General features: G+C 38.1%; 1 protein-coding gene across 3 annotated transcripts; it reads left to right on the top strand.

The window, feature by feature from the left end:
* The first annotated feature begins 80 nt into the window (after positions 1-80).
* Positions 81-19,201, top strand: LOC120463580 (sodium-dependent lysophosphatidylcholine symporter 1). 3 transcript variants are annotated; one of them, XM_089124572.1, is made up of 15 exons: positions 5,717-6,085; positions 7,884-7,936; positions 10,928-11,047; positions 12,043-12,167; positions 12,326-12,458; positions 12,798-12,876; positions 13,584-13,741; positions 14,223-14,313; positions 14,452-14,573; positions 14,735-14,818; positions 15,064-15,147; positions 15,252-15,364; positions 15,948-16,091; positions 16,236-16,412; positions 16,768-19,201. In XM_089124572.1, exons 3-15 carry the CDS (start codon positions 10,979-10,981, stop codon positions 16,808-16,810), a joined length of 1,422 nt encoding a protein of 473 aa, XP_088980698.1. In that variant the 5' UTR covers positions 5,717-6,085; positions 7,884-7,936; positions 10,928-10,978; the 3' UTR covers positions 16,811-19,201. The 3 variants fall into 3 exon arrangements, with proteins under 3 accessions (XP_088980699.1, XP_088980698.1, XP_039508741.2); XM_089124573.1 differs by lacking the exons at positions 5,717-6,085; positions 7,884-7,936 and adding an exon at positions 81-194; XM_039652807.2 differs by lacking the exon at positions 7,884-7,936 and having other exon boundaries at positions 5,718-6,085.
* Positions 19,202-19,586: the final 385 nt, after the last annotated feature.

The following is a 19,586-nucleotide window of genomic DNA, read 5'->3' as shown; positions in this document are numbered from 1 at the left end:
CGAAACTGGAATATTTGGCAGCGGAGCGTCTTGATCACTCACTACCGGCTGACGCTGTCAGCGCTGATCCGTTGTAGCCTACTTATTTCCAGCTTAGATCCTATATCCAGGATTCTGGTCGGAATCCTAATGTATTCCTTGGGATCACGTGTCGACGACGTTTCACTATCAACAAATCTAAAAGTACTGTTACCGTAAGTGCGTTGGCTCCTCCTACTACTCACAGGAAACGTAATGCGGGTTACCACCAAAGAGTATAGATTACAAGAGGCGAAACTCTGATGCTTTTTTGGTAACAGCCACTAGATGGCGCTTCGGTAGCGCGGCCGCCATATCGGGGTGAAAATTCCAACTGGAGTTACTGGACAACAGCACAGATAACAGTTTTTTGAGGTAGTTTTTTCTTACATTAGTGAGTATTTCCATTGTATGCAACTTTACACTTTTACTACTATTATTAGTTACCAACTCCACTAGGCCTGAAATATATTTCGGACGTTTTAATCCCCTGAATCATGCTACAAACATGATGATCATTGATGCACTGTCCGTTATCCTATAACTAATTGCCACTTTGGACATTGCTGTGTTTTTTGTTTGTTTACATAGTCTTGCTTTAACGGTCATTAGGCTAGTAGCCTACTGCAAAAAAAAAAAAAAAAACTGTTTACTGTAAAGCTATTCTATTGCTGTTATATATTGTCAAACATTTACATTTTAGTACAACATTTATTTGCTGAATTAATTTATTTCATTGATAACTTGTTTTGTAAGTAACGTTATGTGTACCTCCCGGGAAACGGTCTAATGTTATTATAACTTTACGAACTGATATCACTTTATTCTTACCTATCACACTTAATGTGGAGAGTAATATAATTAAATCCTTGAACTTCCCTGTCTCAAGTTATGTGGGGTTAAGTAGCAACTTCTTTTTAAATAAAGTTAACTGTTGTGAGTTAAATAATCACCTAGCCTAATTATTTCAACCTAAAAATGATCTCTGCACTGGACTAAATGTATATTATATGACTGCCGAGTCGCTTTCACCCCGAAATGGCGGAAGCGTAGGGCTGCTGCTGGGCGCTGGTGTTGCAATGGAACGTTCTATTGGCTTTCACTTTCACTTCTTACCACTACCAGAGCCATGTATTGAGACCACTACTAGTACCAACAAATGAAAAAAACAAACAAAACAAACAAACACAAAACAAAAAATCAAACAAATGCACATACAGTTTCATTAACATTTTTAAAAAGTTATCATACATTTGATATGATCATTTGATTTTGTGGTTTCTCAGACTCACTCTTTGAATTTATAAATTATGAAAGATAAACCTGTCACCCTGACTTTTCTGAACCCCCTATTGTTTTCCTTAGGATTAAAAAATTAACGACTATTCTGGCACTTTTGGGGCCCTTAATGTGCTTGAAAACTCTGAAGCTTGTACCCAGGAGTGGCAGGGGTCCGAAAACTTGGTTCATAAAACAAACACGTTTGCATGTAATAATTTGAAACTCGGTTCACATATAGATCTCATCAGTTCATATATTCATACTCTTTTACTTTTTACCCCAGCCCAACAGAAAATCGTCTATTAAGGGCTATTTAGGAAAAAATGCAATGGAATTCGAAAGGATTATTTAATATCTAAGATAATGTTGCCATGGCAACGCATCAAAGTTTAATATTCCTTTTTGATGCTTTTGAGTCTCTTAGCATGCTTGAAATTGCATAAACCTCAACAGACATCTCGTTTATTAGCTTGTAGATGTGCAAAGTTTCAGAAATGGGCGTGGTGAGGGGCTAAGTAGTGCCACCTTTAGTCAAAAATGGGGTATTAGTTTTACCTACAGTAACAAAAAAAGTTGCCCTGCATTAAAATGAAAATAAGTTTTTTTTTTTAATAAAGTAAAGGGATACAACCAGTTTAATTGTATTGCTTTGACAATAGTTTTATATAATTAGTTTATTAATTAAATTAACTTGGTCCATAAACTTGGTCTGAAAATTTGGTCCATAAATCAAACACACTTGCATGTAATAATATGAAACTCGGTACATATATAGATCTCATCGGGCCAAACAACTTTAAGCCAGCCCAAATGGAAGTCGGTTATTTTGGTCTGAATGTGCATGTTTCAAAACCAGCCTCAAATTTTTACTCACTCCTCTTAAGTAGTTTATTTTATTCCCACCAAACATTTTTAACATGGTGAGAATACATTAAAGATGCTAAATTGTTAACAGATATTGAATATCTCAAACGGTTTGCTATGGCGAGGGATTTTGTCAAAAATAGAATCAGAAAACGTCTCATTTCTTCTAAAAATGTAATTATACACCATTTATTTGTATAATTATACTAATTTAAGAACTAAATTCATTTTATTCTTTTTTTTTTTTCAATTCAAGCAGTATGAAAAAGTTTAAAACAGGCTATTTAGTGCTATTTGGTAAAAAAAAAAAAATCATACATATAGGCTACTGTCCTCTTGTGTCCAAAATGATATCAACATAGTACCAAATCCCGTACATAAAACTTTATCAGGAAACCTTTGGCTATTGTATTTAAATATAGATATTTTAGTTATGTGGGTGTGAAGATATTTTCCCACCGGTTAATCGATGGGCGACACCAGCGAGGGCTTTTTTTTTTCATTTTTAATTTGTAAATTTGATCAATTAATTAAATTATTTACAATAAAACAGTATAAGGCTTTTGTCCTATAGGGCTGATCAAATTAAATCGTTTACACTGAAAAGTGGTGCTGGATTGGCATTGGCATTGCCTCTGTGTCCTGACCTTTTCCTCTCCTCCTTCCATACCATCAGCTCCCAGATCACGGACTGTTGCGCCCTACAAACTGAAGACGACCAAAGGTCCTATGGACCCCTGGCTCAATGACTCAACTTGGGTTGCCAGGCGTCAGTGTAGACAGGCTGAATGTTAATGGAAGAAGGATAGGCTGCAGGTGTCACTGAAAATGTTTAGAGACAGTCTTGCCACCTATCAGAAAGCAGTGAAGGAAGCTAAAGGACAGTACCTTTCTAATCTCATCAATAATAACAGCCACCGTCCTGGAATCCTGTTCACCACCATTAATTCTGTTATAAATCCAGAGTCTGCTGCTTTGAATGATGTATCTGAGAATACATGCAATGTATTCAAAGAATACTTTTTGGACAAGGTTTTGACCGTCAGGCAAACAATCACACAAGCTCCTGCTGTTGCCTTGTCCACACCGAACTTTGAGGCTGTTTCTCTTGCGGACCTTATAAAAGCTGTCAAAGAGTTGAAGTCTACCACCTGCACTCTAGATGCCGTTCCTGCTAAGATTATGAATGAGGCTAGTGACATCATTGGTCCCTTCCTTGTCCCATTCATAAACACCGGTCTAAGTTTGGGTACTGTGCCTGATGCTCTCAAACACGCCATTGTTAGAATTGGCACTGCTGAGGGCCAATAATGACATTCTGGGGGCCCTGGATTGTAAAAGCTCTGTGGTTTTGGTGTTACTGGACCTGACCGCTGCATTTGACACCCTGGATCATGCCATTCTCACCTCCCGTCTTCAACATGTTGTCAGTCTGCAGGGCGCAGTCCTTATTGGTTCACTTCATATCTCACCAATAGAACTTTTTCAGTAATGCTAAATGACTTTTCCTCCTCACCTGCTCCTCTGTCCTCAAGTGTGCCTCAAGGATCCATTCTTGGTCCGATTCTGTTTTCTTTGTCCTTGTGGTCACTTGGTCAACTCATCTTCAATCACAACGTTAATTTCCATTTTTATGCCGACGACCTCCAGATTTACCTTCCTGTGATTCTGCGCTGGTTCCTCTCCATAACTGTCTTCTGGACATCAAACAGTGGCTTTCCCAGAATTTCCTTCATTTGAATGCTGACTCACCCAATGGGTCTCTCAGTTTTGATCCTCTAACACCTCAGTATCCTCCCATTGTGCGTAACTTGGGTGTTAGATAAGAGTGTGCAGTACGATGTACAGATCAGTGCAGTCGTGTAGGCAAGCTTTTACCAGTTGAGGCTCTTGAGTAAGGTCAAACCATTTCTGTCAAGAGCTGACCTTCCATGCCTTCATCAGCTCGAGGATAGACTTTTGCAATGCCTTTGACATTGGACTTAATCAATCACTCCTCAATAGGCTTCAACTGGTACAAAATTCAGCAGCACGTCTCCTTCGTAATGGCTCCAAACGCTCTCATATCACCACAGTCCCCAGTTTACTCCACTGGCTTCCGGTGCGGTTAAGGGTGGAGTATAAGATTCTGCTGTTCGTGTTCAAGGCCATCAATGCTGTGGCCCCGGCAGACCTCGCAGAACTATTAACAGTCTATCAACCTGTCAGAACCCTACGCTCCTCTGAATACACCTCTTTGGTGACTCACAAGTTTAAATATAAGAAGTTTGGAGGTCAGTCTTTTGCCATCCAAGGCCCAAGGCTGTGGAACGCACTTCAACCTCAACTACGAAGTATTACGTCGCTGAGTACTTTTAAAACGCAGTTGAAAACACACTTATTTAGACAAGCTTTTAACATGTAGCTTCCGTCTCTATTCTATTGCTTCTAATGTACACTTTTAATATATTGTTGTCCTTTGATGTTTTTTGAAAGTGCCTTGTGCACCTTTTGGCTGTTGTAAGGAGCTCTACAAATAAATTTTGATTGATTGATTGATTGATTGATTGATTGATTGATTGATTGATTGATTGATTGATTGATTGATTGATTGATTGACATTGGGTGTGGTCACTGCACAGCACTGGGGCCGGTAAAGATTACCTGAAGACACTAAGGCTGGTGAGGGTCACTGGAAGGCACTGAAGATGGTGATGGACGACAGGTGTAATTTATAAAGATACAGACAAGACAGATGCTGATGTTGACTCTGAAGCTGATTCAATTAAAACTTATCATCTTCATTCAATTAGTAGCAAATCTCTTTTTTCTTTATTAGGTCTGTCAATATTGCATCTAAAATGTAAGTGACTTGACTTGTGTGTGTGACTGTGTTTGTTCCAGTGATAAGAGTTGTTGTTTAAAATTTAAGGCCATGTCTTTTTGGATATATATCTTTTTTTTTTTTATTACAAAATATGCATACAACCCATATATATTAAATGTATTGTTTGATTTAAATTAAATTAAGATAATTGAACCTGAATGAATTTAAAATTAATGTGAATTCATGATTGATGTAAATTTAAAATTATAACAAATATTTCAGATCATATATTTTTTCTTAAAATTTGAACTAACACTAACTTCATTCTCAGATGAATTATAAATAATTTATTTCTGTATAAAATAAAAACACATGATTTTTTTTTTTAAATCAATGCAGCAAATGTAAATGAAAAAAAAAAAAACAGATTAGGGCTCTGTTCGAGGACAAGAAATTAAAACCAATGCAAAATGATTGCACCCAAAAGATGGCAGATCTTTTGGGTGCAATCATAGAAAGATCGCCTTATTTTGCCTAATGATACATTAATTTGGTCATAAAACCATATTCGATAACATATAAAAATTAAATAATATTTTTGAGTAGGCTAATTTTATACTGGTAGAAGGTGTTCTTAAAAAACATGTTGAAATACAAAAAGTTATTTAATGTCATATCCAATGTAGTGAAGCAGCTGTCGTCAGGGGGTGCTGCAGCACCCTTAGCAGTCAGCACCCCTAGTTGCTGCAGCACCCTCCCTCAGCAGTGAACACAACCCCAATCCCGCGGAGTCGACATGTGCTTGTCCTGAGAACACAGTTCCACCTTTAGAAACAATTCATCCGACAGCAATGCAATTAAACATTGGCGTTACAAAAATGTCGTTACGTAGCCTTTGAGAAACTTTCTTTCCAATTGACATCCTCAACTGCTTTCGTATAGAGGAACTTGAACCTCGCCTACTTTGCGTCAAGTATAAAGCACTAGAAAATCTAAAAGTATTCTACAACTCTCTTTCACGATAACGGAAGGATGGCCAACAATAATGGGAATATACGGAACAATCGAATAGATGACAGCATAAACTGCCCGACAGAAAATGATGACAATCTGCAGGTATGACATATAAGTTTTAGAGAGAATTTATACGTAGGCTTTGTAAATAACTTGCATGGCTTCGGCAATGGAAACTAAAATATGTTGGAACAAATCTAAAAACAGTCGGCATGTGAGTCTTTGCTAATTTTTCTAGTGACTTAAAAAAAGTCGGTTACACTTTATTTCAAGGTGTCCGTCGTGTTACAGTGAAAAATTATATATTTAAGTACTGAGTAATAATAATTAACTACATGTTGCCTACTTAGGGTTAGGGTATGATTAGGGTGTGGTTTACGGACACTGTAAAATAAAGTGTTACCAAATATTGTAGGCTACGTTAGCCTATTTATATTTTCTTGCTTGTTCTGTGCCTATATTAAAGTGTTTCATATCATTTTTTCCTGTTAAAGAGTTTGTTCAACCAAAAATTCAACTTCTGTCATAATTACTCATGCCCTCATGTATTCTCAAACCCATAAACCCAGTTCATCTTCTAAACACAAATGATCAAATATGAGAGATTTCTTTCCTTCCAGCTATGTAACTGACACATTAACTTTTTAACGCTTCAAAAATTTCATAAAGAGATTTTAAAACTAATCTGTATTGAGTTTAGTCCCTTTTTTATGAAGAGACACAATCGCTTTATGATCAGATTAAATTAAGTTTTTATTTACATACACTACCAGTCAAACGTTTTTGGACACCCCATGGTTTTCATATATTACAGTATTTTGCAAATATTGTATTGAAAATAAGTAATATGTTATACTACAGCACAACAAAACATTTTTGATCAGCTATTTGAAATTAAATAACATGAAAAGCATAACTCTTAAACGTTTCCAATGATGGTCTACAATTTGTTTGTAAATGACTGCATGTACCTGTTTACAGATATAATGCTAAAAAAGTGAAGTGTCTCATGCTGCGTTCCAGGCAGTTTTTTGAGCACTTAAATCTCAACTCACGACTTTGTTGTGTTCCAGGCCAGTCATGGCAAACTACTTGAGCGCATAAGCATTATCAATGCTGCCAAGTTCAGGTTTTATCACCTTAACATTTCCATGCGGCAATACACTTTCACAACATGCTTATTGTTTCAGACACATAACATTGTAATACATAATCGCGTGTGTATTATTATCATTATTATTATTAATTTGACTGCTACGCTATTGTCCTAAAGTGTATTCTCACCTTGTACCACCTGCAGAAACACTGCATCCGTAAGGACTGCCATTGTTGTTTTGTATGGTTTTGCGGGCTATGTGACGTCAGAGCTTTTAACTGGGAGTACATGGATCTAGTACGAGTTCACGGGTGGGAAGTCACGGGTTTGCCTGCCGTTCCAGTGCACTTTCACGGGTATAGGGTTGGAAAAATACAGGTTACAGGTTGCCTGGAACGTGGCATAAGTCACAGTTGACTGTGCTGTCCAGCTGAATTGAATTGATGTTTTATTAACAAGGTTCAAGAGGAACCTTTTGGTTGGTTCCGCCTTTCGGTTGGCATTTCACCTCACCGGACTCGTTCAAGATCTGGTTTGCCAGCTCCCATTGCAGACACTAGCCTTAGGCTGCCACCACTTGTGGACATTCCATCATCTTCTTGCAACTACCGCTAACACCTTCCCTCACAGGCTCACACATCTCATTCATTTCCCCCTTTCCCCCTTATGCTTCTCTCAATTTCCCTCCTCAAGCCCCACAGGCCGACCTAAGCATGAGGCTGCCTCCGCCAATAGTCGCAGCCCTGGCTTCTCTCCCTTACAGCTCTCTCTTAAATGCTAAATCACATTATTCTCTTTTTACAGCTACCCCGATACCAGTTCCATCAAACGCTGTCGCTCTGGAGCCTCCCCGAGTGGTAGACCTTTAACATTTACTTTCTCTACATCTCATGTCCGATTCTAACTGCCAGTTAGATGGTGGATCAGTCACAAAAAAAAAACACACACATTCATCACGTTTACTTTCTTTTTCTGAGTTTTCAATCGCTTTCAGCCATTTTACAGAAGTCATTTGCTTAGCTTTCCCTCATAGGAGGCGTGAATCAAGGACTACTTAGCGCTTATAGCTGAGCTTACATTGTCCTATGGGGGCGGGCACTTTTACACCTATCACAAACTCTTCTCAGCAAAATGCGCTGTTAGGGTTTCTCAGTGGAACCAGTACCCTTACTGGGGAGCCAAGACCGGCAACTATCAACCAAAATCCACACAAGGCTAATTTCAGCTTCAGAGCATCTATGGACAGCAAACTCTCATGCTAAATCCCATCTCGAACTCCTAGCCATAGACGACTCGAATTAAACCTGTGACACGCTTTTGGTTCCAAAAGCACCTCAAATTTGTTCTATTAGGCATCCCAGCAGAGAATGTTTCCAGCCATTCCTTCCGCATCTGGGCAGCAACCTTAGCAGCCCAAAAAGGCCTCTCCCAGCAGCAGAGCCAAGCCCTTGAAAGATGGTCCTCAAAGCTACATCAGAAGAACCAACCGATTCCATATCAGAAAAGCCTAGCAAACCCTCATTGGATAAAAATATAAAAAATAAATAAAAAGCAAGAGCCTTCCCAGCCGAACATCCATGTCTTCTATTTCTCTGTCCAGCAAGCATTGATGTCCCAGCAGACACAGCGAGAGACTTCCCGGTCGAGTATCTATGTCTTCTCTTTCTCCGTCCAGCAAGTATTGATCTCCCAGCGGGCACAACGAGAGCCTTTCCGGTTGAGCGTCTATGTCTTCTCTTTTTCTGTCGAGCGAACATTGATGTTCCAGGAGACACAGCGAGAGACTTCCCGGTCGAGCATCAATGCCTTCTCTTACTCCGTATAGCGAGTATTGATCTCCCAGAGGACACAACGAGAGGTTCCCCAGGTCGAGCATCTTCGTCTCCTCCTCCTTCGTCCAGCGAGTATTGATCTCCCAGTTGACTCAGCCAAACCCTTCCGGTCAAGCATTTATATTTTGTCAAGGTGTGTTTTACCCTAGGTTATGTTTATATTTGCATGTTTTATAACATTCAGTGGCAACCATGGGAGACAAACGTAAACTAACAAGAGAGAATAGGCATGCTATTGTTACATCGAAGAAACTATGACCACTTAAACCGAGACCAAGACACTATCAAGACCAGAGTGTATCGAGACCAAGACAAGACCAAGAACAAGACCGAGACCAAGTCGAGACCATGACTGAGACCAAGTCAACACAGAGGGGAAAAAAACAGACTAGTGTTGTTGAAGCTAAGCAATATCTTAATAAGATTTTGTTTTGCATTGCCTGGCTATCTCTGCCGGTGCCGATTTCAAACTTGTAAGTACATAATTATATATTTTTTTAAAAACCATCATCAACTGATATATGTTTTACTAAATATTAATACATCAAAAACTGTTCATGATATGTGTTTTTTAAATCAAGTCGTCAAAGTGCTCATTGCCGCTGTGATCGGTTCTCGCGCACACTGCACTGTCTTCACTCGGACGCGCACTTCAATCTGTTGCGGATATCATTGTGGATAGTGTAGTATTGTATTGCTAAATCCCCCGACCACTATGTCGGTCTGAGACAGCGAGACCTAGACAAGACCGAGAGGACCGAGACCAAGACAAGACCAAGACCAAAGACCACCAAGGCCAAAACCGAGACCACGTAAAAGTGGTCTCGAGACATACATCACTACGCAGCACGCTTGAGCTTCTGCAAGAACCAATGGGGTTAATTCTCGTGTGTTGCGCAGCACGTTCAAGCTTCCTCAAGAACCAATGAGGTTTGTTCTGGCATGTTTATGTTTGCTGATCAACGTTTAAATATTAATAAAAGCCTAAATTAAATCTGTTCATTATATAAAGCAATTGAGTCTCTTAAGAAAATTGCACCGCTCTGTAGCAAGGTAAGTGTTCAGGGAAGAAGAAGGTGTGAAACGGCAAACGTTCAACACACTTTAAAATAAAAATACAAAAAACACAAAACGAAAGTAGAGCGGCAGCCCCTCACGGAAGACTGCTGCATAAAAACATTGTTAAAAAACACAAAGTAAATAGTCCAGCGATGGACTCTTTCATTCTTCACTGTTGTCACTCCTTTTCTAAATCCGAAGCCACTCAAAAGCGGTGTGGTGCACAGGTGACGCTCATTATCAATCACGCCACCGGCCTTGCCCCGTTCCCATGGTTCTCGGACCTTGCTTACGACATACCCCCATCGACCCTCGCAGGCCGGGGGGTACCTACGAGACTGTGCTCTGCTCCCCTTCCGGGGGACCAGTCACGGTGACTGCGGCACCTGGGGATAAGGACAGACAAGGCGAGACAAAAGGAGACAGAAGGATGAGGAGAGACTGAGGGGAGAAAGAAAAAAATGATCCTCCACTAGCTGGGTCAACTCCTGCGTGATGCCTTGCAGTGAATAGCCCTCAGTGGACGGCCCACTGACTCCTCCACCACCTGGTGGACTCCGATGGCTTCTCTGGTTGGAGTCTCCCATTCCCTGCTCTAGAGTCTATGGCAGTAGAGTCGGCTCAGCTCGATAGCACCAGGGAATTCACACAGTGATAGCAATTGTGCCACCAGCCTCACTCCATTCCTATGGCTCAAGGCCCCGCCCTTGCTCTATTCATATGGATTAGTTTTAAGATCTCTTTATGAACTATTTGAAGTGTCAAATTGGTAGTTGCGCAGCTGTCTATGAAGGGAAAGAAAGCTCTCAGATTTTATCAAAAAGATCTACAATCTTCTGTTTCATAGATGAACGAAAGTCTTACGGGTTTAGAACGACATGAGAATAAGTAATTCATATCATTCACTAATAGAGCGTTCACATGTGACATTAATGCGTACATGTTAATCTCGTGCAGATAACTCCAGGCATCCCTTTGTCCAGGAAACTGTGCTATGCCATTGGAGGAATGCCTTATCAAATGACTGCAACCGCCAAGGGCTTTTTCATGCAGATCTTTTTACTGGATGTTGTGAAGGTGAGTGTTAAAGAATACAAGATGTGATTTTTTCAGCAGCTGTCAGTGGTGAACACCATACAAATAGATGTACTCTATTCAAATTCACTTTTACAGCAATGTTACATATGAAGAGTTCAGATGCAAAAGCCTCTAAATGCCATTTGAAATTTTCTTCTAAAATGACCATTTTTATCAAGCTTGTATATTTAAGTTCAGTAATTTCACTTAAATGACAAACAAGCTTGATAAAAATGATCATTTTAGAAGAAAATTTCAAATGGCACTTAGAGGCTTTTGCATCTGAACTCTTCATATATAAATGTACATATAAATGTTTTTCCTTGATACATAAAGTAAAAAACATTTAGTTTTTTAACACTACCACACCCATTAGTTTGTTTAGTGATACAGGAAATCACCCTATACAATGCTAATATGAATGTCAGTTGTTTAATAATACTAAATGCGCCAATTGTTTACATAATAATTGTGATTTGTTGGCTTTTTCACTGTGTGAATGTGCAACATGATATTGTTTGATTACTTTTGAACTAAATATAATCCAGTCTGTATAACTTAACTGAGCATTATTTTCCATTAAAATCTAACCAAAAATGATAGTTAATACAAACAATAAGACAATAAAAACATCCCGTTGTGGTTAAAGGATCAAGGCTGATAAATTAAAGGTTGTAGGTTCAGACCGTAAACTGTATGAGGTTTCATCATGGTCCATCTCAACTGTTCCTCAATTTGCATGTCATGTTTGCATGCCACACACTCAACACTTTTTACTGAACTATTAGCACAGGAAGTAAAAAAAAAAACAGAGTAGGCTTATATGAAATATCCTGTGAAGGTTAAAATATGTTATACTTTAACAAGTTGGTTAAACAGTGTTTTTTAAGTAAATGTTTTAATATTACAAACGTATTTACATATTATTTTTTACAATAATGCATTTTTTTTTTTGAGAAATAAGCAATTTTCTTCTGGCCAAATGTTTTTCACAGATGGACGCTTTCTCTGCATCTATCATCCTCTTCCTCGGTCGAGCTTGGGATGCCATTACGGATCCTCTGATTGGATATGCCGTCAGCAAGAGTGGCCGGACCAGAATTGGTAAACTTATTCCTTGGTGAGTGAGTGTACTGGTTAATATCTAGCTAAGTGTGAAATCAGACCAGAGTTTACATTTATACTACATATTTTGATGAGGATTGTGTCTTTATTTATTTATTTGTTCATTTTATATGCCTAATGTGCATAATTATATAATCCACCCTCTTTACACAGGATTGTTTTAACTATGCCACTTGGGGTCACATCGTATGTCATGCTCTGGTATACCCCACAGGACACCATGTCCTCTGCCTTCAGTTTCAGCTGGTACTTCATATGGTGCTGTCTGTTTGACACCTTCATGAGCGTAAGCCCACTATTACTATTATTATCTGCCCACAGTTTTCAGTTGTTTTACACATTCAGCGTTAAAACCATTTCATCTGTTAAGGACATTTCCTGCTTAGGGGGATGACCCAATTTAAATTTGTTTTTGAACTGAGATAATAATGCTTTTTTTAGAATTTGTTTTACATTGCAAACAAAAATACAGTGTCACTATTGTCCTCAGCTCTTTCCTCTGAAGTACTTATGGTGATTAAATATAGTACTCATTACCGTAGTTTACAAACAGCTATGTTTGCTAATATAATACGTTATATGATTCACAAGTTGAAACATTTCTTTCTCTTTCTGTCTTGCTCAGTGCTACCATGTGCCATATTCTTCCCTCAACATGTTCCTGGGGGGGGATGAGAAGGACCGAGACTCAGCCACTGGTTACAGTAAGAAAAAATATAGCCTCAAATGACAATCATTTGTGGTTCAAGCACCAATAACACTTTTGGTAACACTTTACAATAACAGTACATGAATAATTATGTACTAATACCTGTAGTACCTTAACTACGACATGTGTCATTCCTGCACCATCTTAACTACACGTTAGTACATGCTTGTTTATTAATGCATTAATTAAAGTGTTATCACACTTTTTTAGGAGATAAGTGTGGGGCAAGTTGATAGAATTGCCATGCATCTTAACTTTTCATTTCCTGTGGCTGTCTCTAGTGGACAACATTATTATAACAGCCTTCATCTGTCATCTACAGTGACAAAAAATGACAGATAATCTAGAAATTTCCAAAGATTGGACATTCAGAAGCATTCAAAAGAAACAGGCCAATTACAATTAATTTGCTCAGTGCAAACACAGTGTTTTGTGCCTTTCAGAATTGAATTTAGAATGAATTTGAATTTAATTTGAATTGAGAAAGCAAACAAAAGAATATTCAAAATTCTATAAGGAAGTAAATTTCAAATTAATTGGAATTCAAAGAACTTCTTTATTATTATTTGTAAGCAGGTTACAGTGGAATTTATAGGGATTTATTTATATTTACTTGAATTTAAAGGTTATAACCTTACCTGAAATCTGTTTCCTGTTTAAAAGAGAAAACAGTCAAGACCTTTGCTCTCTGTCATGATACAGGAATGGGCATGGAAGTGTTCGCCACCCTGGCGGGAGCTGCCATTCAGGGTCAGATAGTGGGAGTGCACCATGCCAAAAAAACTAAAATCTGTAGCTCACCGAATGGCAGTGATGAGACTTCTGGGAACCACACAGATGACATAGCTCTACAAAATACAGTGAGGCACAGAAAATACCCTTTTACCATTGTGTCAAGCATATTAATGGATATAGTGGAAGTTCTTATAGTTGTTGCTTGTGAAATGGCCATACATTTTGACTGCCGACTATCAAGGGAACTGTTTTTCTTAAATCCATAATTGAGTCATGTGTAGAAGATGAGATGCTTCCTGTTTTGAGCCTTGTTGTGGGAAGTGTTGTACCAGAGAATGATGAAATCAGTGTTGTGCCAGAGAATGCAGTGCCTGTGCAACGCATGCCTATAGGCAATAGGCTTTAAATATCATATTAGAAACCCCAAAATGTATATCTAAATTCAGCAACAAAGTATCTTCTGTTTTATTCCAGGAACAGGAATTAGACTCTTTAGATAAGATATTTTAGGTTTTGAAGATTTAGTTGAATTCAATTTAATGTGTCCATCCAGAATGAAAGTGTTTTGAAAGGAATAGTGCCATTTGTCTTGTAATTTTTCTACAGAGAACAGCCTATATGACTGGTGCACTGATTTTAGGAATGCTGTACTTTCTGTGCTGCCTCGTGCTTTTTCTTGGAGTAAAGGAGCAGTTGGGTAAGTCCAAATGAATTAACATGAGTTCAAATGCCATGTACCAAATACCTATATTTATTTATTTTTGGGGACAAGTGACTAGATGCAGTGACATCTAGAGTAATTCAATGATTTGCATGTGTCTACATCTTACTTTAGCCCCTCTGAGTAAACTGGACCGCATAAATGTCTCCTATCTTACTGGTATGAAGATGATATGGGGACACACTCCATATGTGCATCTTGTATTTGGCTTCCTCTTTGCTTCACTTGCGTTCCAGGTCAGATGTTTTTTAGTTTAAATCATGAATTTATCTTTGAAGTGATTGTAGTTAATATACCAAAATCAACATGTATTGTCTATTAAGATGCCATGTTATGCATTATAGTTGTTAAATTAGTCATGCAGTAGAGACAACAAATGCAAAAATATTTGTTACAGATGGCTCAGGGAAATTTCGCCCTCTTCTGTACTCATGCAGCGAATATGGGAGGACATTTTCAGCATCTTGTTCTCATATTATTGGTGAGGTATCCATTATTTGAAAAGTGTATATGAAGTACTGCATATAGCTATTTCTGCATGATCTAAAAAATGTGTCAGGCTGCTTTACCTATATATAGTATATGGATTACAATTTCAAAAGCACATCATATTATGTTTTTGAATGTTTTATCTTAAACACATGCACATTTATGCAATATTCAGGCAGGTTAAGCTGTTAATTTGAAGGGATAATTAGGAATATTACAATTTCTGCTCTTCTACAGACAGCAGCCACAATGTCAATCCCAGTGTGGCAGACATTATTGGTCAAAATAGGCAAGAAGACCACTATATGCATCGGCCTTTCAGTGAGCACCCTTTTTTGTTAATTGTTTTTTAATGGCTTTAACAATTAAAGGTGTATATTTTTTCCACAGTTTCATTTCCTCTTTCTTTCTCCTCTCCCCTGCAGATTTACATCCCAACTCTAATTGTGATATCCCTAGTGAAAAGTAATTTACCCGTCTTCATTATTATGTCCATTTTAGCCGGCACAAGTATGGCAGTCCTCTTTTTACTCCCTTGGTAATGTAACCCTTATAACATATCTCTTCTTCATTGTTAAAGACCTTACTTGATCACATACACATACTCCACACCAGCTCCCCTTTCATTATTGAGACATTATGCTAACCCAGATAGTGGTCAGCTGGGAATTATTCTATGATATGCTTGGCCCCCATGAATAGGAAAGCATACTTTCCCATGCTTTAATGCACATAGTCAAGCTACAAGTAAGATTGCAAGTAAGATTTAAAAAAAGAAAGACTTATATTCATCGAGGAGAACACATTAAATTCATCAACAGTGACCGTAATGACTTTTACATTGTTACAAAAGATTTCTATTCCAAATAAATGCTTTACGGTTGAACTTTTTATTAATAAAAAATGTATCAACATTGTTTTCAACATTGATAATAAGAAATTTTCTTGAGCAACAAATCAGCTTATTAGAATAATTTCTAAAGGATCATGTGACACTGAAAACTGGAGCTGAAAATTATTTCATAATAATAATTTTTTTTGTTAGTTTTACAGTATTTTTGGTCAAATTATATTTATTGAATATATATATTTTATAAAACCAGATTTATTGTTTATTTTAGGTCAATGCTGCCAGATGTAGTGGATGACTTCAAAGCCAAGAACCCATCTTGCCAGGATCTAGAACCGCTATTCTACTCCTGTTATGTTTTCTTCAACAAATTTGGTGGAGGCATGTCTGTTGGAATCTCAACTTTGGCACTACAGTAAGAGCTTCCTTCAATCGGATTGTTTTTTCTTTGCCAGCAATGGAAACAAATGTTATTTTTAAACAAAGTTTTTATTTGAACCCCCAAAAACCTTCCGTGACTGATTTCACAATACTTTAACATTCATCCTTAACTCTTCAGCTTCGCAGGATACAAGCCTGGTGCTTGTAAACATAATCCAGGGGTGATAAAATCTCTGCAGATACTCTTCGCTCCTGTGCCCATCTGCCTGTTGCTCATCAGCTTGGTGATGTTTTACTTCTATCCCATCAATGAAAAGCGACGGCAGAAAATCCAGAAAGCTTTAAGGAAAGCAGGGTATGTGTTTCTGTTGGTATAAGATTGAGAGGTTTATTTTTCAAAAATAACTGGCTGAGTTGAGGGCTTGATGCATGATACATTAATTATTTCTACATACTTATACAATAATGACAGATAAACAATGTTCTTTGTGAACTAGTGACATTTTTGTTGCCAGATCTTCCTGCTATATGGAAGCAACTTCTTTCAAACTTACAAAAGGTTTATTTTATTTTAGTCTTTGCATTCATTTCAACACTACTATGTTATGTAACATATTCAGTGATGTTCTCTTTCTGTGTTCCAGTTTTGCATTAGGTTGTTATAACTGTTTAAACTACGCCTTAACTGCCTGTTTTCTTGACATGTTCAGGGCAGAGACCAGCATGACAGGAGAAGAAGAACTGAGCCTATGAAGTAATCATTCAGTATGTCAAGGATTCCACTATCATATATAGGTTGTGGAACTGTTAATAATGAACATGTTTTGTTTTCCATCTCAGTGGAAAGGCTTTGTATTGTGCATGGTGAATATTTCTCAATCCTGTTCTGGAGGGACCCCAACACTGTTTAGGAATCTTACAAATCTTACACACTTGAGATGAATAATGGAGAGATTTAAAGTGTGTATTGCTACATGGCTTTAAGACCAGTTGCATAAACAGTCACTGATAAGACTGTGTCTTAAGAACAAGTCTGGTCAACTATTCCACTCTAAAAAACAATGGCTTAAAACAACACAACTACTGGTTTGAGGGGCGACACATTTATGTGGGGTGACCATAAAAGAAATGGACACAGCGACCCCATAGACTTCAACGGAGAAAAGTAAAGGCCATTAAAAGCACTGACTTCCTGATGGCTGAGCGTACTGTGCAGGCTCAAACCGAGCTTGACGATGTAGATGTTACGTGAGCAACCTGTCTGACAGTTAAGTCTTCTAGTATCTGAGCCAAGGGGAATCTGAATCATTCCCTTCCGAATCTTGCAGAGACTGAGAGCGTTAGTAGGAGCTGCCCATGAGCTAGCAGCAGGATCAACTTTATGATTCTCTATGGGCTTCCCCTTTGACTTTACCGGACGTTATGCCTCCGCTGCCCAATTTTATTGGTTTATAATACAGCAATCTTATGGGCGTAGACTCTTGAGGTATGAGCATCCGCATTCCTTCATGTACGAGTCTGATTCAAGGGGGTAATCCTTCAAGCGGAAACTGAGCCACCCTGGGGGCCGCCTTTGTAGCAGACGATCACCTGCTGTTAGCATTCCATTGACTCCCATTCATTTTGGCATCACTTTGACAGCGAATAACTTTGCATCTGAGGCGTCAAAAGACTCCATTTGTCCATTATTTATTTCTAAAGAAACACGACAAATGATTCAGATTCCCCTTGGCTCAGCTACTAGATGTACAACTGTGAGACAGGTTGCTCACGTCACATCTACGTCGTCAAGCTCAGTTTGAGCCTGCGCAGTGCGCTCAGCCATCCGGAAGTGAGAGCTTCTAATTGACTTCACTTTTCTCCGTTGAAATCTATGGAGTCGCTTTGGATAAAAGCGTGTGCTAAATGACTAAATGTAAATGTAAAAGAAATGAAATGTAAAATGTAATTGTTTTAAACATGAGTTTGCCATTAAACATTGTATTTGCACTTGTTAAAAAATGACAACAAAAATGGTCGTGCTTTAGAATTTAAAATCAGCTGCTACATTCTTACAGTGAATTTTCATCATTTGTGTAAAATCTCAAGTTTGTGCTGCTGATCCACCGATCCTGAATAGAAATATGAAGAAGTTAAAGTGAATGACACGCTATTGTAAAACATCTCCCTAGAGTAGGCTAAAGGTGCTGTCACCAGGCGTTCGTTTTTAAACAATAACTTTATCTATTCTGTGTCTTAAGAAGCCTAAAATAAAACATTAGCCAAAACATCTTAACTAAAAGGACCATGCTAAATCGATAAGATCTGATTAAAGTTAGAATTTAATATTTCTTTAATATGGCCAAATCATTCACAAAATCATACATAAAGGGATGCGCATGCTCAGAATCGTCTACACCAATACGACTGCTTGATAAGATAGACCAAAGATATTAACCAATTAAAATTGGGAGTGGGCGGAGCGACCCGTGTTGTCGCGCCCAAATATGTCGCCCTGCCCAATCATCCAGAATGCACTCTGGGATAGGCCTACTTGAAACTACTCAAATTGGGTTGTTATGTGTGACCCAGGGGCCCAGTTATTAAAAAAATAACCCCAATAATGTACCCAGAAGGCTCAACCCAAGATTTGGTAGAAAAAAGAACCCAAGATTTTTTTAAAAGTAAGAGTTTGTCAAGAAGTAACCAGTTTTTCTTTTTGGATTCAAATTAGACCAATTTACTGTTTTATGTCTATAAAAAAAATATAACCAGTGTTAAAGTAAAAAATTGCATGAGGAACTTCTAAGACTAGTAAGACTATTCTAAGCAGTTTGGAACTGGCCACAGGATTGAGAAACATTAGTTGGCTAGACTTAAAAGTGCAGTGTGTAATTTCTGCTCCTTATCCAGACAGATAGTCCTGTCTAAAACCTAGACCACCTAGATGTGAAGTCAATGTTGCTGCAAAGTGTGTAAAACTCTTCAGAGAATTCAACCAATGAAAGGCTTGCTGATAACTGTCTATTATTATTAAGCTGAGTGAGTGAATGAAAAGATACACACAGTGTGTCGTGTATGTATGTACTTGAATCAGCATTTTTGATCAGAAATAGTAATGATGATAATGATGTAAAAGTGTATAAATAAACAGCCTTGTGTAAATATGTCCAATGTCATATTTTTGTCGTCATGCCTTGCAGAAAACCATAGACATAATAAATACAGACATCCTATTGGCCGCTGGAGTGTATGTCAATGACCCCGCCATATTGTGGAGGGCAACTTTCTCATACTTCTCACAACGGGAATTGAGATAAATGCCTGTTTCGTGTGCTGTTTGGGGCTGTACAAATCACCACACAATTGAAAACAGGTCACGAGGAATGATCTTTCTCAAGCAAGACTGAACATTTGTTTCTGGTTGTATTTGGTCATGATATAATTAGTAATAGTAATGTTCAGAGGAGAAAAGCCATGAAATTTAAAAATACTATATTGTGTCAGTCGACAATGTAGTTGTTAAGTCTAACTATTGAGATTTTAAATA

This window comes from Pimephales promelas, chromosome 20 (genome assembly GCF_988280905.1).
Source record: "Pimephales promelas chromosome 20, fPimPro1.hap1.1, whole genome shotgun sequence".
NCBI lineage: Eukaryota > Metazoa > Chordata > Actinopteri > Cypriniformes > Leuciscidae > Pimephales > Pimephales promelas.
This window is presented reverse-complemented; position numbering and strand designations above follow the sequence as displayed.

Bases quoted from the DNA above. Each gene is read 5' to 3' on its own strand.
- LOC120463580 (XM_039652807.2), top strand. From the start codon at position 6,002: ATGGCCAACAATAATGGGAATATACGGAACAATCGAATAGATGACAGC. The intron at 11,048-12,042 runs GTGAGTGTTAAA...TGTTTTTCACAG, and splicing joins TTTTACTGGATGTTGTGAAG to ATGGACGCTTTCTCTGCATC. The intron at 14,574-14,734 runs GTCAGATGTTTT...TATTTGTTACAG, and splicing joins TTGCTTCACTTGCGTTCCAG to ATGGCTCAGGGAAATTTCGC.